Here is a 16,888-nt window from a genome sequence, read left to right on the forward strand (position 1 = left end):
TCAAGCTCAAATTCATATATATATATATATATATATATATATATATATATATATATGCATGTCCATGGGAGAACTCGGAGAGTTAAAGTTCTTGGTCACATCTTGAGACAGAGGGTCAACAATTAGTCTCAATGTCATCATCATTCATCAAAATTCATACACAAAACTTAATTTATTCTTTTCTAAATAAATCAACCTCAAACGAAGTCCTTTTCTTAATAACTCAATCAAATTATAAAATTCTTAAAAATTCAAATCTTTTTAAATAACCACTTCAAACGAAACATCAAATTTTATAAAAATTTTGGCAACATCTCCTTTAAAACTCGAACTCTACCACCCTTCTTAGGTCCCATCCAAACATTCCTCAAACTCCTTTAAATCATTTTCAATTCTCAAAAGTCATTTTCGATTAATCAACAATCAAAATCCAATGTCTCAAACTCTTTTCAATAACTGAAACTCATTTTCAATATCGAAACATTGAGATACCAATTCGGCAACTGTCAATTTAACAAAAATCAATCAATGACCCAAATTATTCAATCTTATCAAACAATCAATAATTCAACCACACAAATAATTACAATCATCCAAAGCAACTCAAACCAATCCATAAGACTTACGAAATCACAAAAATATATATATATATTTCACATTAATATCGACTTGTAACAAATCTTGAAAATAAAACAAATTTAAGAAAAGCATTCCTACCTAAAATAGCCGAAACTCAAAAACTCTAAAATGCATCACAAACTCGTTTTTCTCCTAGCCCGCAACAGCGGTAGCCATAATCACAGCTCCACATCACTTTCGCAGCAACCATAGCAACTCTAATCGCAGCATATAATAACCAAAACTGAATCATGAAGGGTATTTACAAATTTGATTAATTAATATTATTAATATTAATAAATGGTTACTAACCGTTTAGTACCATTCGGTTGAAGGGACACAACTTTTTAAAGATTGTGTATGTTCAAAACATTATGTCTATTGGCTAAAGGGACACAACTCTTTAAGAGTTGTGTATGTTCAAAACATTGTATCTATTGGCAATGAAAAAAGACACAACCATTTGTATACGTAACTAATCATAATTGCTACGTGCAATATGTATAAATAATTCCTTGTCCACTATTTCAGAAATTGAAGTACTAAGTGTACATTTTAATCAACTATTAAGAAGTTTTCTTTGTTCAAGAGAGTTGAGAATTTCTTACTATTGCTAATTAAGAAATTCTTAAATTTTATTGTATCCTGGAAGAGTATTGTCATCAACCCTATAACAACTAAGTGTGGGACAAATATCTCTCTAAAGAAAGCGATCTAATCGTGCTTTGAAACCACTACACAAATATAAGATTTTGTCATCTTCTCATACTAATATACTCAACAATTTTAGAGAGATATTACTTGAAGATGGCACAAGATCAAAACACCACGTTCAAGGTCATGAATCAAGAGTTTGTCAAGTTAGATCGCTTAGATGGAACAAACTTCAATCGTTGGAAGGACAAAATGATATTTCTTCTTTCAGTTCTCAATCTTGCATATGTGATTGACCCAAAGACTACATCAATTGTCAATGCTGCTGAAAAATTGCACACTAAAAGAGGAAAAAGAGATTGTTCAATTGAAGAAGAAATGTGATGAAGATACTTTTGCATGTTGAGGTCATATATTAATTCAATCACCATTGGAGATTTGAAAATCTTTAGAAGAAAAGTACAATACTAAACGACAAGGAACAGATAAATTTATTATGATAAAATATTTCGAATTTATTATGAATGATATTATGGATCAAATTCATGAATTATAAATCCTTGTAATTAGACTTCGTGATCTATAAGTGGTGATCCCTGAATCACTGCAAGGTGAAGAATATTTTTTATTTTTTTAATGAATTTGATCACTTTTGTGAATTACATAGTATTGTGCATCAATCTTCCGCTCCATATACTCTGCAACAAAATGGTTAGTCGAAAAGAAAAAACCGTACTTTAGTGGATATGGTTAATTCAATGTTACTAAATGCAAAATTGGCTTACAATTTGTGGGTGAAGCATTGTTGACATCATGTAATATCCATAATAGGATACCATCAAGACATAGAAAGGTTTCTCCTTATGAAATTTGGAAAGGAAAGAAACCTAATTAAATTATCTTAAAGTGTGGGGGTGTTTAGCCTTTTATCGAGTTCTTGATCAAAAGAGAACCAAATTGGGGTCAAGAGCCATAAAAGGCACTTTTATAGGATATGCTCAAAATTCTAAAGCATATAAATATTTGACTTAGTGTCTAATGTAGTTGTTGAATTAAGAGAGGTATAATTTATTGAAAATAAATTTATCAATTATTCAACTTCTAATTTAGAATATCCCCAAAATGATACTAACATTTTACAAGAAATATATATGGAGCAACCAGAAAGCTATGTGCTACCCAAAAATAAAAAGAAAGTTTTCAAATTAATTAGGTCTTTGTATGGGCTAAAACAAGCGCCTAAACAATGTCATGGGAAGTTTGATTCAGTGGTGTTATCAAATGGCTTCTCACATAATAGTGCGGATAAATGTATTTACTCAAAATTTACTAAAAATTATGGAGTAATTATTTGTTTATATGTTGATGATATGTTAATCATCAGAATAAATTTAGAAGGAATTCATATAACGAAGGTGTATCTAACTTCTAAATTTAAGATGAAGGATTTGAATGAAGTTGATACAATATTAGGCATAAAAGTGCATAAGAATGAAGTTGGCTTTACTTGAAGTCAATCTCATTATATCAAAAAGGTATTGGAAAAGTTTGATCATCTCACAATTAAAGAATCCAATACGTCCTATTATCCTAATCTTAAATTAGAAGAAAACATAGGAAGACCTATAGCACAATTAGAACATGCTAGTGCTATAGGAAGTTTAATGTATGCAATGCATTGTACTAGACTTGATATAGCATTTGCGGTGTGTAAATTATCAAGGTTTACAGGAAAGCCTAACAATCAACACTGGAAAGCTATAACAAGAGTTCTTGGTTATCTCAAGAAAACCATATACTTGGGATTACATTATAGTGATTATCCCACAGTTTTAGAAGGTTATTCTGACGCAAGTTGGATTACAAATCTTAGTGATAACAAATCCACTTCAGGATGGATTTTCACCATATGTGGTTGAGTAATAAGTTGGGCCTCAAAGAAACAAACATGTATTACACATTCTACTATGGAGGCTGAATTTGTAGCTTTATCAGCCGCAGGTAAAGAAGCGGAATTGTTAAGAAATTTGTTATATGATATAAAGCTGTGGCCACAGCAGATGACAGCCATTTCAATCTTCTATGATAGTGAATCAACCATGTCTCGAGCATATAATAAGGTTTATAATGGAAAGTCTAGACATATAAGTTTGAGACATGAGTTTGTGAGGCAACTAATAGATGATGGTGTAATTACCATTACTTATGTAAGATCTCAAGGAAATTTAGCAGACCCTTTGACTAAAGATTTGTCAAGGGATAAAATCAAAGAAACTACTGCTAAAATGGGATTAAAACCTATTATTGCTAAATGATGGGAACTCAACCTTATTCTAGTAGACCACTAGTTGCAAGGTTTAATGGGTAATAACAAGTTATTTAGCAATTGGAGCACTAAGGTATAGGATTTAGTGCTATTTATAATAAATTAGGAGTGTGAGTTTAAACTCTTAATGGAATGATAATATTATCTATCAAAAGATTCCACCTATATGAATATAAGAGTGGTGCCGCTCTAATCGAGAATTTTAGAGGTTTTATTCTCGTAAATATTCATGAAACCAGGATGAGCACAAGGCCATATAAGTGTTTAAAATTGTAAACTCTTGAACTTGGAGGGTATAAGTAATGTGCGTGATTTTTGGTATTAGCATATGGAGAATAGGTTTAATCGATTAGACACCTATTACTTCGTTATAACTTTAAAATTTACACTAAAAGAATGTTTAATCTTAGTGACACATTCTTTAGGCATATACTTGTATGACATTTAAAATTTTGTAAATTGTGGGGGATTGAAGGGTATTTACAAATTTGATTAATTAATATTATTGATATTATTATTAATATTAATAAACGGTTACTAACCGTTTAGTACCATTTAGTTGAAGGGACACAACCTTTTAAGGATTGTGTATGTTCAAAACATTATGTCTATTGGCTAAAGGGACACAACTCTTTAAGAGTTGTATATGTTCAAAACATTGTATCTATTGGCAATAGAAAAGACACAACCATTTGTATACGTAACTAATCATAATTGCTACGTGCAATATGTATAAATAAGTCCTTGTCCACTATTTCAGAAATTGAAGTACTAAGTGTACATTTTAATCAACTATTAAGAAATTTTCTTTGTTCAAGAGAGTTAATAATTTCTTACTATTGCTAATTAAGAAATTCTTAGGTTTCATTGTATCTTGGGAGAGTATTGTCATCAACCCTATAGCAACTAAGTGTGAGACAAATATCTCTCTAAAAAAATCGATCTAATCGTGCCTCGAAACCACTACACAAATATAAGATTTTGTCATCTTCGCATACTAATATACCCAACAAATCATATAATAAATACCGCCGCAAAATCTCAACTAAGATAACAGAACAGTAACAAAAGAACTTTTTGAAACAAAAAGCCTTCAACTAAGAAGAAACTGGACCAAGAAGCGGCAGTCCGGGCAGCAGTTTCAGTGGCCACAGGACTGCTCCCGGCGGCCAGAATAGCGAGGAGGCTTCTTCCTCCTCCGGTAGTGACACCCGCGACGGCAACCTCCTTGTTCTCTCTCACTCCCGTTCGAGCTCCTCCTCCCGGCAAACCCAACGGCGGCAACAGCGGCTCAGCAGCTCAGCGACAGGGTCTCCATCATCAAAGACGGTTCAGCGGTGGGGAAGGGCATGGCGGTGATAGACGCGACGGGTTGCAGCGGCTCAACGGCGGCAGCTCATCGACGGCGGCAGCTCATCGACAGCGGCGACAGCAACGCCGCCCTTCCCTCGCATGCGCGCGCTCTCTCTCTTGTCGGCTCCTGCTTGCGTCCTTCTCCTTCACGGTTCTGTTTCTGACGGTGACATGGCGTGGTGGCGGCACGACGGACAGTGATGACAGCGCAGCAGGGCGTGACAAGAAGTGGCGACGGTCCCCTTTCCTCCGGCGACACTCTTCCTTCCTCTTCTCCCTTTCTCTTCCCCGAGCCCTCTCTTCCCTCTTCTGCTCTCTCTCTCTCAAATCTCATAATATATAAAAATAATTAGAGGCAACTACTAAGCCAGTAAAATTCATCAAAACTCTTCCACAATAGAAGCTTTCATTGTCATCGTCGCAAGCACCGACATCAACACCAAATTTAGTGCGTGTGTGTGCGACTGGATGGAGTACTCATATTTACAAATAATAATAATAATGATGATGATGATGATTAAATCAACGGTGCAAGAAGGCTATTAACGAAGCCCGTTTCAAAAGTTACACATAATGTCTGTGTAGCTAAGAGATTTGAGGGTTTAGAATTAGGGTGAGCGACGGTGAGACATGGGGTAAAAGGGTTAGTGATATGATAGTGTAGAAAATTTTAATAAAAGAGAAAGTTTAAGGTTAGCACTTTTATTAAAATTTGGCCAGTACTTAATTATTAAAAGAAAAATGAGTAATTCTACATCTAATGATGTCATTTTACATTATTAAAAAGTTATTGATAATGGCTAATTGATAATTCCACATCATAAATTTTGTTGGCTCTCTAGCATTCCTCTTAATAAAATTAGGGATATAGATAATTAATTAAAAATTTAATTTAATCTTTTAATATTATTTAATTATTAATTTATTAATTAGTTTTTTATCAAGTATTTTAATTTAAAATTAGAGATAATATAATTAATTTTTTATTTATAAAAATTAAAATATTAAATTTTAAAATTTTAATTATTTAAATTAAGTCACATAAAATTCTTATTATTTTATAATTACTAAATTTTATAGTTTAAATATAAAAAATTATTCAATAATTAAAAAATTAAGTAAAGTTTTTATTTTAATTATTAAAACATAATTTAGTTACTTTTAATAAAATGGTTTATAAAAATAAAATCTTTAATAAATAAATAAATTAAAATTAGCTCATAATAAATTTTTTTAAAATTGTTGGTCTTACAATTATAATAAAATAATCAAATTTATAATAAAAATATAATTATTTTTATTCATAGAAAAAAAATACAAATTATAAAAGACAATGATCTTAGCATCTTGGTCATACCCAACATATTCATATATACAGAACGAATATACATAGAGGGATTCTCTTCTATATATTTTTTGGGTTATAATATCTTTTTAATTTTTTTAACACCCCCCACCACAAACCTAGCAACTACACTAGGTTATAATATCTTCTATTGTTTTGTAATATCTTCTATATCAATTAAATTCATAAACCTCGTTTTGGTCATTACTTATGTTAAAACTGTTTTTGGACCTAACCTTCATAAAACCTTTACTATTATATTTTGGGCCAGTTACATGTTGGGCCGCGTGTAAAACCAAACCCTCTGTATGCATGGGTTTTTGTTTCCCTATTTTGGAGTAATATTTGGTTTTTGATTCACAAACGCCGAAGACAGTGTTTTAGTTTGTTGGTGTTGCACTCTACTCCCAATTAGGGTTTCTCTGAAAGGTTTCGAAATCCTGTGCCGCAGCCATCATGGTGAGTGTCCTTCTTCCTCGCATTTCATTAGATCCGTAATTGTTCTTGATTATCCACGTGGTTTCTTTGAATAACTGAAATTTTATGTGGATTGAGTAGGTTCTTCAGAATGACATCGATTTGCTTAACCCTCCAGCTGAGCTTGAGAAGAGGAAACACAAACTCAAGCGTCTTGTTCAATCTCCTAACTCTTTCTTCATGGTATTTTCTCTCTTATTATCTTTCCCTATTTTTTTCGGTTATTTGTTTCTCTAACAAGCTTTTATGTCTCTTGTTTTCCCGTTTTATTGTTGCAGGATGTGAAGTGCCAAGGTTGTTTCAACATGTAAGTTGGATGATTCTGCCTTTTTTTTTTTTGTTGATTTTTATTTAGTGATATCTAATTTTCTTTAAATCACTTGAATTAGTTTTAACTGTTTTCGCCCCAAATTTGTGATTGGATGCAGTACCACTGTATTCAGCCACTCTCAGACCGTCGTGGTGTGCGGAAACTGCCAGACAGTATTGTGCCAGCCGACAGGCGGCCGAGCGAGGCTGACCGAGGGCTGCTCTTTTAGGAAGAAGGGGGATTAAATCGGTGTGACATCTTTTTGCTTTTTAGTTCTTGAAAGTTTTGCTTTTCTAAGATAGGATCAATGCCTTCTGTCTTTGTTTAACTGTTTATGGTATATTTATGTTTAGTTTTGTTAAATTGTAAGACTCTTTGTTCTACAACTTTCTCTAGAACTTGATGATACTACTTAGTCTTTTCATGATATTGCATATGATTTTGGTAGATTTTTAATTTTATCTTACATGTTGGATTCATATTACTCTGATTCTTATATGTATTTTTATGCTTTTCTGGGTGGGTTTTAATCTTATTTATATTTGGCTTGTTTGTTGAACACAAGCAATGGGGATTTGCTTGATGATGCGCCTAAGGCATAGTGCTTCCCTCTTGAGTTAGGGTGGCCGTAGGGTGAAGGGGTTACTGGCTGCTTTAGTAAGAGCAGTGTGAGCGAGAAGTATTGCTCTATATTTCTTTACAATTCAGGGCTCAAGGTGAAACTTGCCTCTATAATTAGAGATTTCTTCTTTGTTTGCTTGACTTCTTAAGTTATGAAGAAGATTAGCTTCTCATTAATTCGGTCTTTGCTGAATAACAAGCAGTCCTAGTTTTTGCCATTTTTTTAACATAAATGCCAAATGCATGTTATGATAGACAAGGTATATCATGGATATTAAATTATGAAGTTTTGCTAATCCTAGTTATACCCATAGCATTAAGAATTTCCGGAAGTTAAGTCTTTACGCATTAAGATTTAAAATTTGCCACTTCAATTATTTGAAAGTCTAAATATTTACCACTTCTATACATCTACTGATATACTGGTTTTCTAATTTTTCATTTGAATTCCATCATTTTAAACTTAATTCTTTCCCTTGTGGACTTGTTATGAGTTTTCCAATATCAACCATAATTTATCATTCTTTTTCTAACATTTAATTAGAAAAAGTGAAAAACCCATGGGAGACAAGGAATTGTATTAAGAATTTAATAGAGTAACGAGGACACTGTAATTTGTCAAAAAAGTTAGTTTTTTAATATGGATCGGGCAGAAAAAATTATGTATCCTATCCTACCTTTATTGGTATCGCGTGTGTACATTTTGCTACAATGAAGAGTGCGCTTTGCTATGAAAACTCTTATCAAATCTGCGAAGCCTAAATGTTAAAAAGTTTTGTATGGGTGATGGACTGATGGTTGGTGGTTTTTAAAGGTTCCTTTCAAACTCCAAACTATTTGCCCTCGGTTTACATTGTACCTTTGCTCAACTATTTTGAGGAGGTTGCCAACTTCCTAGAGGTTAATCATCTCTTTTTTACAAACAAGGTAAGAAAGGAATTGGTGGAAACTTAGGTGCAGTCGACTTCACGTGAAGTTGATAACTGAGGGTTGTTAAATGATTTGACTAAATTTTCATCTAACGGTTCTCAGCAATCAATTTCACGTGAAGTCGACTGTACATGTGGTTTCACCAAAGGAATTACTATATATTTAAATCCAATTAAAAAACAAGTAGGGTGTTAATTCGAATGTAGATGATGATCAGCAATTCAGCATTCTTGTGTTAATGATCGGTGTACATGAGTTTCTTGAAAAGCAAGGAAAAAGAAACTGGCCAGGATGCTTCTCAATTTTCATGAACAAGTTAAATAAAGATAATTTCCTCTCTCTTTTTTTGTCTATTAATAAGGCGATGATGCAAGGCTTGCATTTGATAGGCTAATCTCATATAGTTTTTCTACCTTTGCGCAAATATGCTTGTTTAGCTTTACCCATCCTTTGCTTTTATTTATTTTCTTTTGTACAAATATTCGTAGCACTGCTTTCGGCGCGTGACTTTTTTCTGTTTTGAATCCACCATTATAACTTTACATGCTACTAGACATAAGATAATCACTGTAAAAATTCTATTTAAGCTATAATGCCAAAATTGAGCAAACCCAAATGCAATATCATTCACGGTGACATAAATTGAAAACACAAATTCTTTCCATGCTGTCCTGCTTTTGAAGTGAGATATAAAATAAACCACCACTATAACATCGTGGAATAAAATAAACATGTCATGACTTTGTTTGACTTTTACATAAGAAATCTAGAAATGTAGAACCAACCCCAAATTCGAAGATAATAATTGGTTGAACTTTTACATGGCACAGTAAGCTTGGCAAACGGAAATGGCCAAATCAAGTTAGTTAAAAGGAATATAGTTTCCTACTTGGACTTTGGTTATGTAATAAAAAAATAGATGGGAAACTAGGAAAAAAATAAAAATAAAAATAAAACCTATAAATACATATATTGATTATTCATATACTTGTTAATAATTTTCTTCACTCCAAATTCCAAAGATCAAACTTCAAAACCATTAAAGGAGCCCATATTGGATGAACTAATTATTAGTCATCACATGTTACATAACATTATATACCTAATAAAGTAATAATAGTCATGGTTTCTTCTATACATGTTCAGCATCAGTTGCATTTGTTATGACACATATACCACTTTAATAATAAGCTTAGTGCAAAGCCCCAAGTATGGTAGTGATAACAAAGCAAATAGTAGATACAAATATCCTATTTTAACACATCTAAGCCATATATGGAAGATAGTAGTCATTGAAGATCTGAGATAATCAAGGCTTGTGGTGCTGGGTATAGATGTAATCTATGTGAGCTTCTAAAGTCATTCTTCTCATCAAGCATTCTTCATCTTCACTATTGCATTCCTCCACCCCCAGCAGCTGCTAGATTCCAATTAAGCAAACATAATAATAGTAAGGTATAGTTCAACTTCAACAGCAATATTATTTTATCAGCAGTTATTATCGTATTCTGTGCCGACATATCATCTATTGAAAATTGGATTTGAATGTTGCGCGAGCTTCGTTTACACTCTAATACAATGAATTATGTTTAGAAACATTTCTTATGTGTTTCAATTTAGGATTTACCTTGGAAGATTCACCACCTTCCTGAAAAACAAAGCTTTCTCCAGAGGATCCATCCAATATTCTGTTTTCCCCTGAAGAAAGCAAGTTCCACTTGGTCAAATAACATTCAACAGACACATAATCAAAATAACTGAGAGCTACCAAATAGTGCTTATTAGTACCTTGCTGAGTGATAAGTGGACGAGCCTCTAGCTTTGATGAGAAAACTTGAAAGAAAAGGAAAAAGAAAAGGAGAAAGAGTCCATAGTGAAGAGTTGGCTTCATCATGATTATCATTCAAACTGCAGAGTATAGAGGAATGGATAGATAGGTGTGTGTTGAAAGAAAGAGGTTGCAGAAAGTGGATATAAATACACACACATATCATGCAAGCAAATTAATTAAAGTAGTACACTGTTGTTCACATGAAGGTTCCTAAAAAAATGAGGCAATTTTTTTCCATTTAAAAAAAAAAACCTCACTACAACATGGCCCCACTCACCATCATCATCCTCTCTATTTGCTTCTTTATTAGCATATGTGTCAATACTTAATAGCCATATCATACCGAGACTTATTTATCTAAAAATATCTTCATGTAAAGATGATAATTTAAAATTGTCAGACAATTTAATATGTATAGTCAAATTACTTAACATAATATATATTAACATCTTAGTTTTTTTTTCACATGAAAACAATTTTAGATGAGTAGACTTTACTATATTATCATTCTCTCTTAATAAACTAGTGTTCATGGTAGTAGTGTGTGATGAGACCAGAGAAGACAGGACCACAATTTGATGGTAGCAAGTGAAAGGTGCTTTAGTCATTGTCTGCCATAGCAGTGGTCCAAAGCAACACAGTCACACACTGCCTAAAAATCCACATCAATGCAGATAGTGGCACTCTTTTCACACTGTCAACAAAAAGTCAACCTTTGATCAGGACTTGCTGACAGCTGTTGTCCAACCCTCCTCTCTTAACTATTAAACTCTTCACCTTTGCCAAAATCTTCATCACCATGCCATCTATTTTTTTGTTCTGATTTTGAAGTTGCCTTGTTATTTAAGGCATCACAAGAACTCATCTTAAAAGATTGAATTAAATCAAAGCAAAAAACTATCATTTACCTGATAAAAATAGATATATAATTATTTATATGTCCAACACACTTCTTCACACAAGAATTTATTTTTTAGTTTGTGTAAATTTTATATATGTTTTTTTTATTTGCTTTATATTAAAATTTTATTCTTTTAAAGTCAATAAAAAATTAATTTTAGATTTTTAGTCATTAAAACTTTAATATCATATATTATAACTAAAGGTGCATTTTTTTGTGCGCTTATCATATATATTATATCTAATAAAAAATATTAATTCAGGTTTATTACAAAGTAAAAACTAACATGCAGTTGTTTTTATGTGAAGTTGCTAGTTGAGAATCGTTAGATAATAATTTAGTCAAATATGTGAAATCATCTAACGATTCTCAACTAATAACTTCTACTACACGTTCTTCGTCTTGTTACAAATGTCATAGATCAAGTTTTTAAACTTATTAAATTCTAAGAGTTATAGAGGCCAAATAAAATCAGTCTTGAGAAATTTTCAGATACTAAAAAATGAATAGAATGCTTCGAAGTTGCCTCTCCACTTGGTAATTAAAACAAAATCAGTGGCAAAGCCACCATTTGTAGTGCCACATCAGAATATATATATATATATATATATATATATATATATATATATATATATATATATATATATATATATATATATATATATATAAAGAAGAGAATGAGGAAGAGACACACACACATACACACATGCAAGCAATGACTTTCTTCTTATCTTCATTGGCAGTATTATATTAAATCATTGATAGACACGGTTCTCATATATATGCATGCTTCCAAATACATTTCAATTATGATCGAGCTTAATTATTCATTTTATTAATTATATATTTGTACTTTAATTCACCATGTAATGTTCATTTGTGATACTTGGCAAACTTATGAACCTTGGATAAGTCTTCATATAAAGCTGAATTGATTTATTTAATTTTAATACTGATAGTGCTTCATCACTTGCTAATGTGCATCTAAAAAAAATGGCAGATTCCAATTAATATTCCCTCGCAGAGTGCAAGGTGTATGTGTTATGTTATATATGTATAGGAAATTGCGTAAAGTTGTTGCATACTACTACGTTGTTGCTCCACTTTGGAATTTCGAGTTAGCGGGTCTTATTGTGATTTGTGGAACCAATAGTGTATATTAATTTAGAGCCAGATTTGAAGCCTAGATTTTGCTCCTCTTTTGGAAGATTTAAATCTTTCTGTCTCTTGCTCTAAGCGTAATAAACAATTTAAAGGAAAAGAAGCCATTGTCGGAATTGAGTTTCGGCATATATATATATATATATATATATATATATATATATATATATATATATATATATTTGAGTATTCATATATTCTTTAATAATACACAGGTTAGAGATCAATTCCTTTGGGAACTGACTTGGATTATTCTAAAGCTTGATTAGTTAACATTACGTGCCTTAAACCATAATGTGATAGCTCTATATAGTTCTTTATTCTTTAAATGCTATATTATTCCACTATATGTATCATATTATCATCCAGAAAAAAAGAGAAGGAATATATTAAGAGAAAATAAAAATCGGTGGATTAAAATGATAAATATTTAGAACTACTCACATGAAATTATCTTATATAAAAATGATTGATAAAAATTGTTAAATGAATATTTAGTAAATATGTCACAGATCATCTAACAGTTTTCATATATCGTTTTCATATGAAGACAATTTACTTGAGTAGTTATTGATTTACGGTTAAATGGTGGCTGTAAAATTTTTTTATAGTAATTCTGAGTTGTGACTCATTGTTGAATCCACGCACTATGTGAAGAAAGTAAGTTTACCAAGCATTAGTGAAAGAGTGAAAAGTTATGAAAATAAGGTAAAAAAGGGTGAATGGATTTCATTCCATGGTCAAACTAACAATAACCTGTTTGAGGAAGACAAAGAAAAAGTTAAAGGATGTAAAAACAAGGATGTATTCCCTTGAGAAATGGGAATAAGGTGGTACATGAAAGTGTGAAGCAAAGAGGTTATGGTTATGGTTGGTATTTGATTTGATAATTGGAAATGGCATATAGCTAAAATACAAATGCAACAGTACCATAGTAATAATGGACAAGTCATTGTGTTGACTAAACAGTCTGAAATTTTTGCTGTATCTTAGTATGGCAAGTCATGTTCAATTGTTCATAACTCATGCGTGCCAGAAAACACATACATACCAAACTTAATTTGTCCATATCTTATTATGGATATTAGGATTAAGAAACTAGTAATTATAGCTAGGTTCTGATAATTCTTAATGCCATATTAGTCCTCATTAAAACATCATCTTTTACTTTCTAAACTTATTGCTACTATATTATTACTAAGGCAAATTTAGAACACTTTTGATTCCCCAATATATATGATGGCCCATCCTAAAAGCAAAGACAAGAATGTGGCAATTATTTCATCATAGAGTTCACCCTAAAGAATCTCATAAAACTAGCAGAGCTAGCTACTCCAAGGAATCTCTTCAGAGTTCAGATGATCAAACGGGTGGAGCAGAATAATCAAGCGGGACATGTGTGTGTATATATATATATATATACACACATGTCACGTGTCAACTATTTAAGGCTTGCTTAGGTCAACTGGTGTTCCTGTCTTTTGTGCTATCTATGTACGGCCTTGACCCAAATTGTCTCTTCTCTTTTATTAACAAGTAGACTTTCAAATTCAAATCAAGAGAGTTCAAACCAAACTATATGCATTTATTGTTGCTGTTGCAATTTTTCAATCTTGATTTGATCCTCATTAAATAGAGCATAGTTCGTAGTTCTAGTTAGTTTAACTTAGTAGCATTTTTTTTGTTAGTGGTCACTTTTCCTTTTCCGACATTGGATTTTTTTACATGTATCAAAAATATGTGCCATCAAACTATACTATTGGCTTTGCCAATGGTAGGAGAGGAATTATAACGGAAAGCGGGAATATTCTAAATAAATACCCACTAATGGTTATTTCATGATTTCTTACTAACATTCGAATTAAATAATAGTGAAAAGGAAGAAGTGAACATCTGCCTCTGCATTACTTGCTAGTGCTACCCTTGCTGGGTCACATTTCAGCTATATATATTATTTGTATAAGGTTTATCATGATTAAATATAATTTCACTTGTGTTTTCTTTTGTATAACATGACAAGAACAATGGCCACGTGATGAAATTCCGTTTAATAATATTAATATTTATAAAATATATAACAAATTAACATCGAAGTTGAGATGGCCGAGTTGGTCTAAGGCGCCAGATTAAGGTTCTGGTCCGAAAGGGCGTGGGTTCAAATCCCACTCTCAACAATCATTTTTTTATGTAAGATACAATATTTTTCTTTTTTTTTTTTTGGACTTCAATATTGTTCAATATGCGAGAAAGGTAATGGGCTTCCTTTATCTGATTATATGGTTATTGATGGACAAAAAAAGAAACATAACAACGGACTTGCTCTCTTAAATTTTATTAAATTTGTCTGAACTTAAGGACAAATCTAAATCCACCACCAAATGGACAAAAATAATTAAAAAAAAAAATGAAAAGCAGAAACTTGATATCTTATGTATTGTTAGTTTTTATTCCATTCTCTCTTTTCATGAAATTTCTTACAACCATAAAAAAATTGTTTTTATTTGGAAAAACAAAGAATTACGAAGAAGAGGATTTTCACATACTGGTGGTATAGAAGGTGCAATTCAATTAAATTATGATAATATGTCATAGTTTAAGTCAATTTTTAGTTATATCTGCCTATCTACTTTCTAAAGATGAGAATCCAACATTAGGAGTGTTAAGATATAAATAAATGTTAGATTCCTAATGCCCATTGTAGGGTTTACTTTCTTTGTCAAAGTGTTCTTTTATGTATTATTTCAAGAATAGGGTAGAAATTGATGTATATGGATCTCTTCTTATATATGTATAGAGATAATTAGTCTATCATTATTAAAAGTTAACACCAAACATCAATTACGAGCCTCTTCTTTTTACTATTAATCTATATATATATAGTGGGAGAAAATGTTAATACTTTAGTAGTTGGAGTAATTTCTTTACTTTAATTTGAGTGGACTCAAAATTTCTATATTATCTATTGATGGAACACCATCATCAAATTAAACAGGCAAATAAACTTCATAAAGTTTAATTTTGTGTCTCATTTAATTCTCAATAATTATACATACTTACATAGTGATGCCTTTCAGCATTGTACAAAGAAGATTCCCGTTACTACATATGCATCAATATAGTTAAAGGTAACATATGAATCAATAGAGTTAACCACAAATAGAGATAGTAACACTATCCAAATCCACAAATACCCATTCTGTTCTTATATGTTTGAACCCGTTTCGATGTCAGGGTAAGTTTTTAGGGAAACGAGATTTTGACGTCGGATTTTGACGTCGGATTTAGATAATAACCGTCTTGATATATAATTTTAATATGGGATAAGTATTGTTTTGGTTCCTTATGTTGAGGGTCGGAATCGAACCCGTCCCTGGTGTATATTTTAATTTAAAATCATCCTTAAAGTCGTATTTGAATTTAAAATCGTCCTTTCAAATAAAATTTTTTAATTTATTCCTAAACTACCCCTATAATAAACAAAATTATAAAATTAAACAAAAAAAAAAAGAAAACGCGTTGGTTGGGTGGGAGAAAAGGGTATACGAAGGGGGAGGGGAGGAAAAGGGGGAAGGGGAAGGGGGATGGGGGACGACGGGGAGACGGCGCCGGCGGCGAAGAGAGGGAGGAGGGGAAGTGGAAGAAGTCGGAGAAGAAGAGGAAGAAAATGAAGGGGACGCGGGTTCGGGGTGGGGTGAAGGGGAAAGGGGGGAGGGGGACGGCGGCGGCAAAGGGGGAAGGGAGAAAGGTCGCAGGGTGGGGGTGGGGGTGGGGGGAAGGGGAGAGGGGGAGGAGGAGGGGGGAGGGGACGGTGAGCCACTGCCGTTGGAGTCCGCCTCGCTGCCTCGCCTTGCCGCCTCCGCCTCGCTTCTACCGCCTCACGCCTCGCCGCCTCACGTCGCCGCCTCCGCCTCGCTTCTGCCGCCTCACGCCTCGCCGCCTCACGTCGCCGCCTCCGCCTCGCTTCTGCCCCCTCACGCCTCGCCGCCTTCACCTCGCCGCCTCCGCCTCGCTTCTGCCACCTCATGCCTCGCCACCTCCGCCTCTGCCTCCGCCTCACGCCTTGATTCTGCTTTCTTGCTTTCTGTTTCTGTTTGGTGTTGTTTCCTGCTTTCTTGGTGGTGGTCTTGGTGGTGGTGGTGGTGGTTGGTGTTGGTGTTGGTGTTGGTTGTGGTGGTGGTGTTGGTGTTGGTGGTGGTGCTGGTGGAGGAGGTAATTGTGTTGGTAGTGGTGAGGGTATTTTGGTCTAAAAAAAATTAAAAAGACGATTTTAATACGAAAAAAACGTTAAGTATGATTCTAAATCGGAAATTACGTTAGGGATTATTTCGATTCTGACCCTCAACGTGAGGGACCAAAACAAT

The 16,888-nt window shown here is 33.0% G+C and overlaps 2 protein-coding genes and 1 non-coding gene across 4 annotated transcripts; 2 read left to right on the top strand and 1 right to left on the bottom strand.

Annotated features, from left to right (window-relative positions):
- Positions 1–6,539: 6,539 nt before the first annotated feature.
- LOC112772549 (small ribosomal subunit protein eS27y) lies at positions 6,540–7,562 on the top strand. The gene is made up of 4 exons (XM_025817516.3): positions 6,540–6,755; positions 6,855–6,956; positions 7,052–7,080; positions 7,202–7,562. The coding sequence occupies exons 1-4, from the start codon at positions 6,753–6,755 to the stop codon at positions 7,326–7,328; spliced, it is 261 nt and encodes an 86-aa protein (XP_025673301.1). The 5' UTR covers positions 6,540–6,752; the 3' UTR covers positions 7,329–7,562.
- A 2,017-nt stretch (positions 7,563–9,579) lies between these two features.
- On the bottom strand, positions 9,580–10,791 carry LOC112772824 (phytosulfokines 5). Of its 2 annotated transcripts, none has more exons than XM_025817833.3 (3): positions 10,423–10,791; positions 10,262–10,332; positions 9,580–10,051 (listed from the first exon to the last, which is right to left on the bottom strand). In XM_025817833.3, the coding sequence occupies exons 1-3, from the start codon at positions 10,535–10,537 to the stop codon at positions 9,944–9,946; spliced, it is 294 nt and encodes a 97-aa protein (XP_025673618.1). In that variant the 5' UTR covers positions 10,538–10,791; the 3' UTR covers positions 9,580–9,943. The 2 variants fall into 2 exon arrangements, with proteins under 2 accessions (XP_025673618.1, XP_025673617.1); XM_025817832.3 differs by having other exon boundaries at positions 9,580–10,054.
- A 3,829-nt stretch (positions 10,792–14,620) lies between these two features.
- TRNAL-AAG (transfer RNA leucine (anticodon AAG)) lies at positions 14,621–14,701 on the top strand. Its single transcript has one exon. It is a non-coding gene; the product is annotated as a tRNA-Leu (tRNA).
- Positions 14,702–16,888: the final 2,187 nt, after the last annotated feature.

This window comes from Arachis hypogaea, chromosome 18 (assembly GCF_003086295.3).
Source record: "Arachis hypogaea cultivar Tifrunner chromosome 18, arahy.Tifrunner.gnm2.J5K5, whole genome shotgun sequence".
NCBI classification, from domain to species: Eukaryota; Viridiplantae; Streptophyta; class Magnoliopsida; order Fabales; family Fabaceae; genus Arachis; species Arachis hypogaea.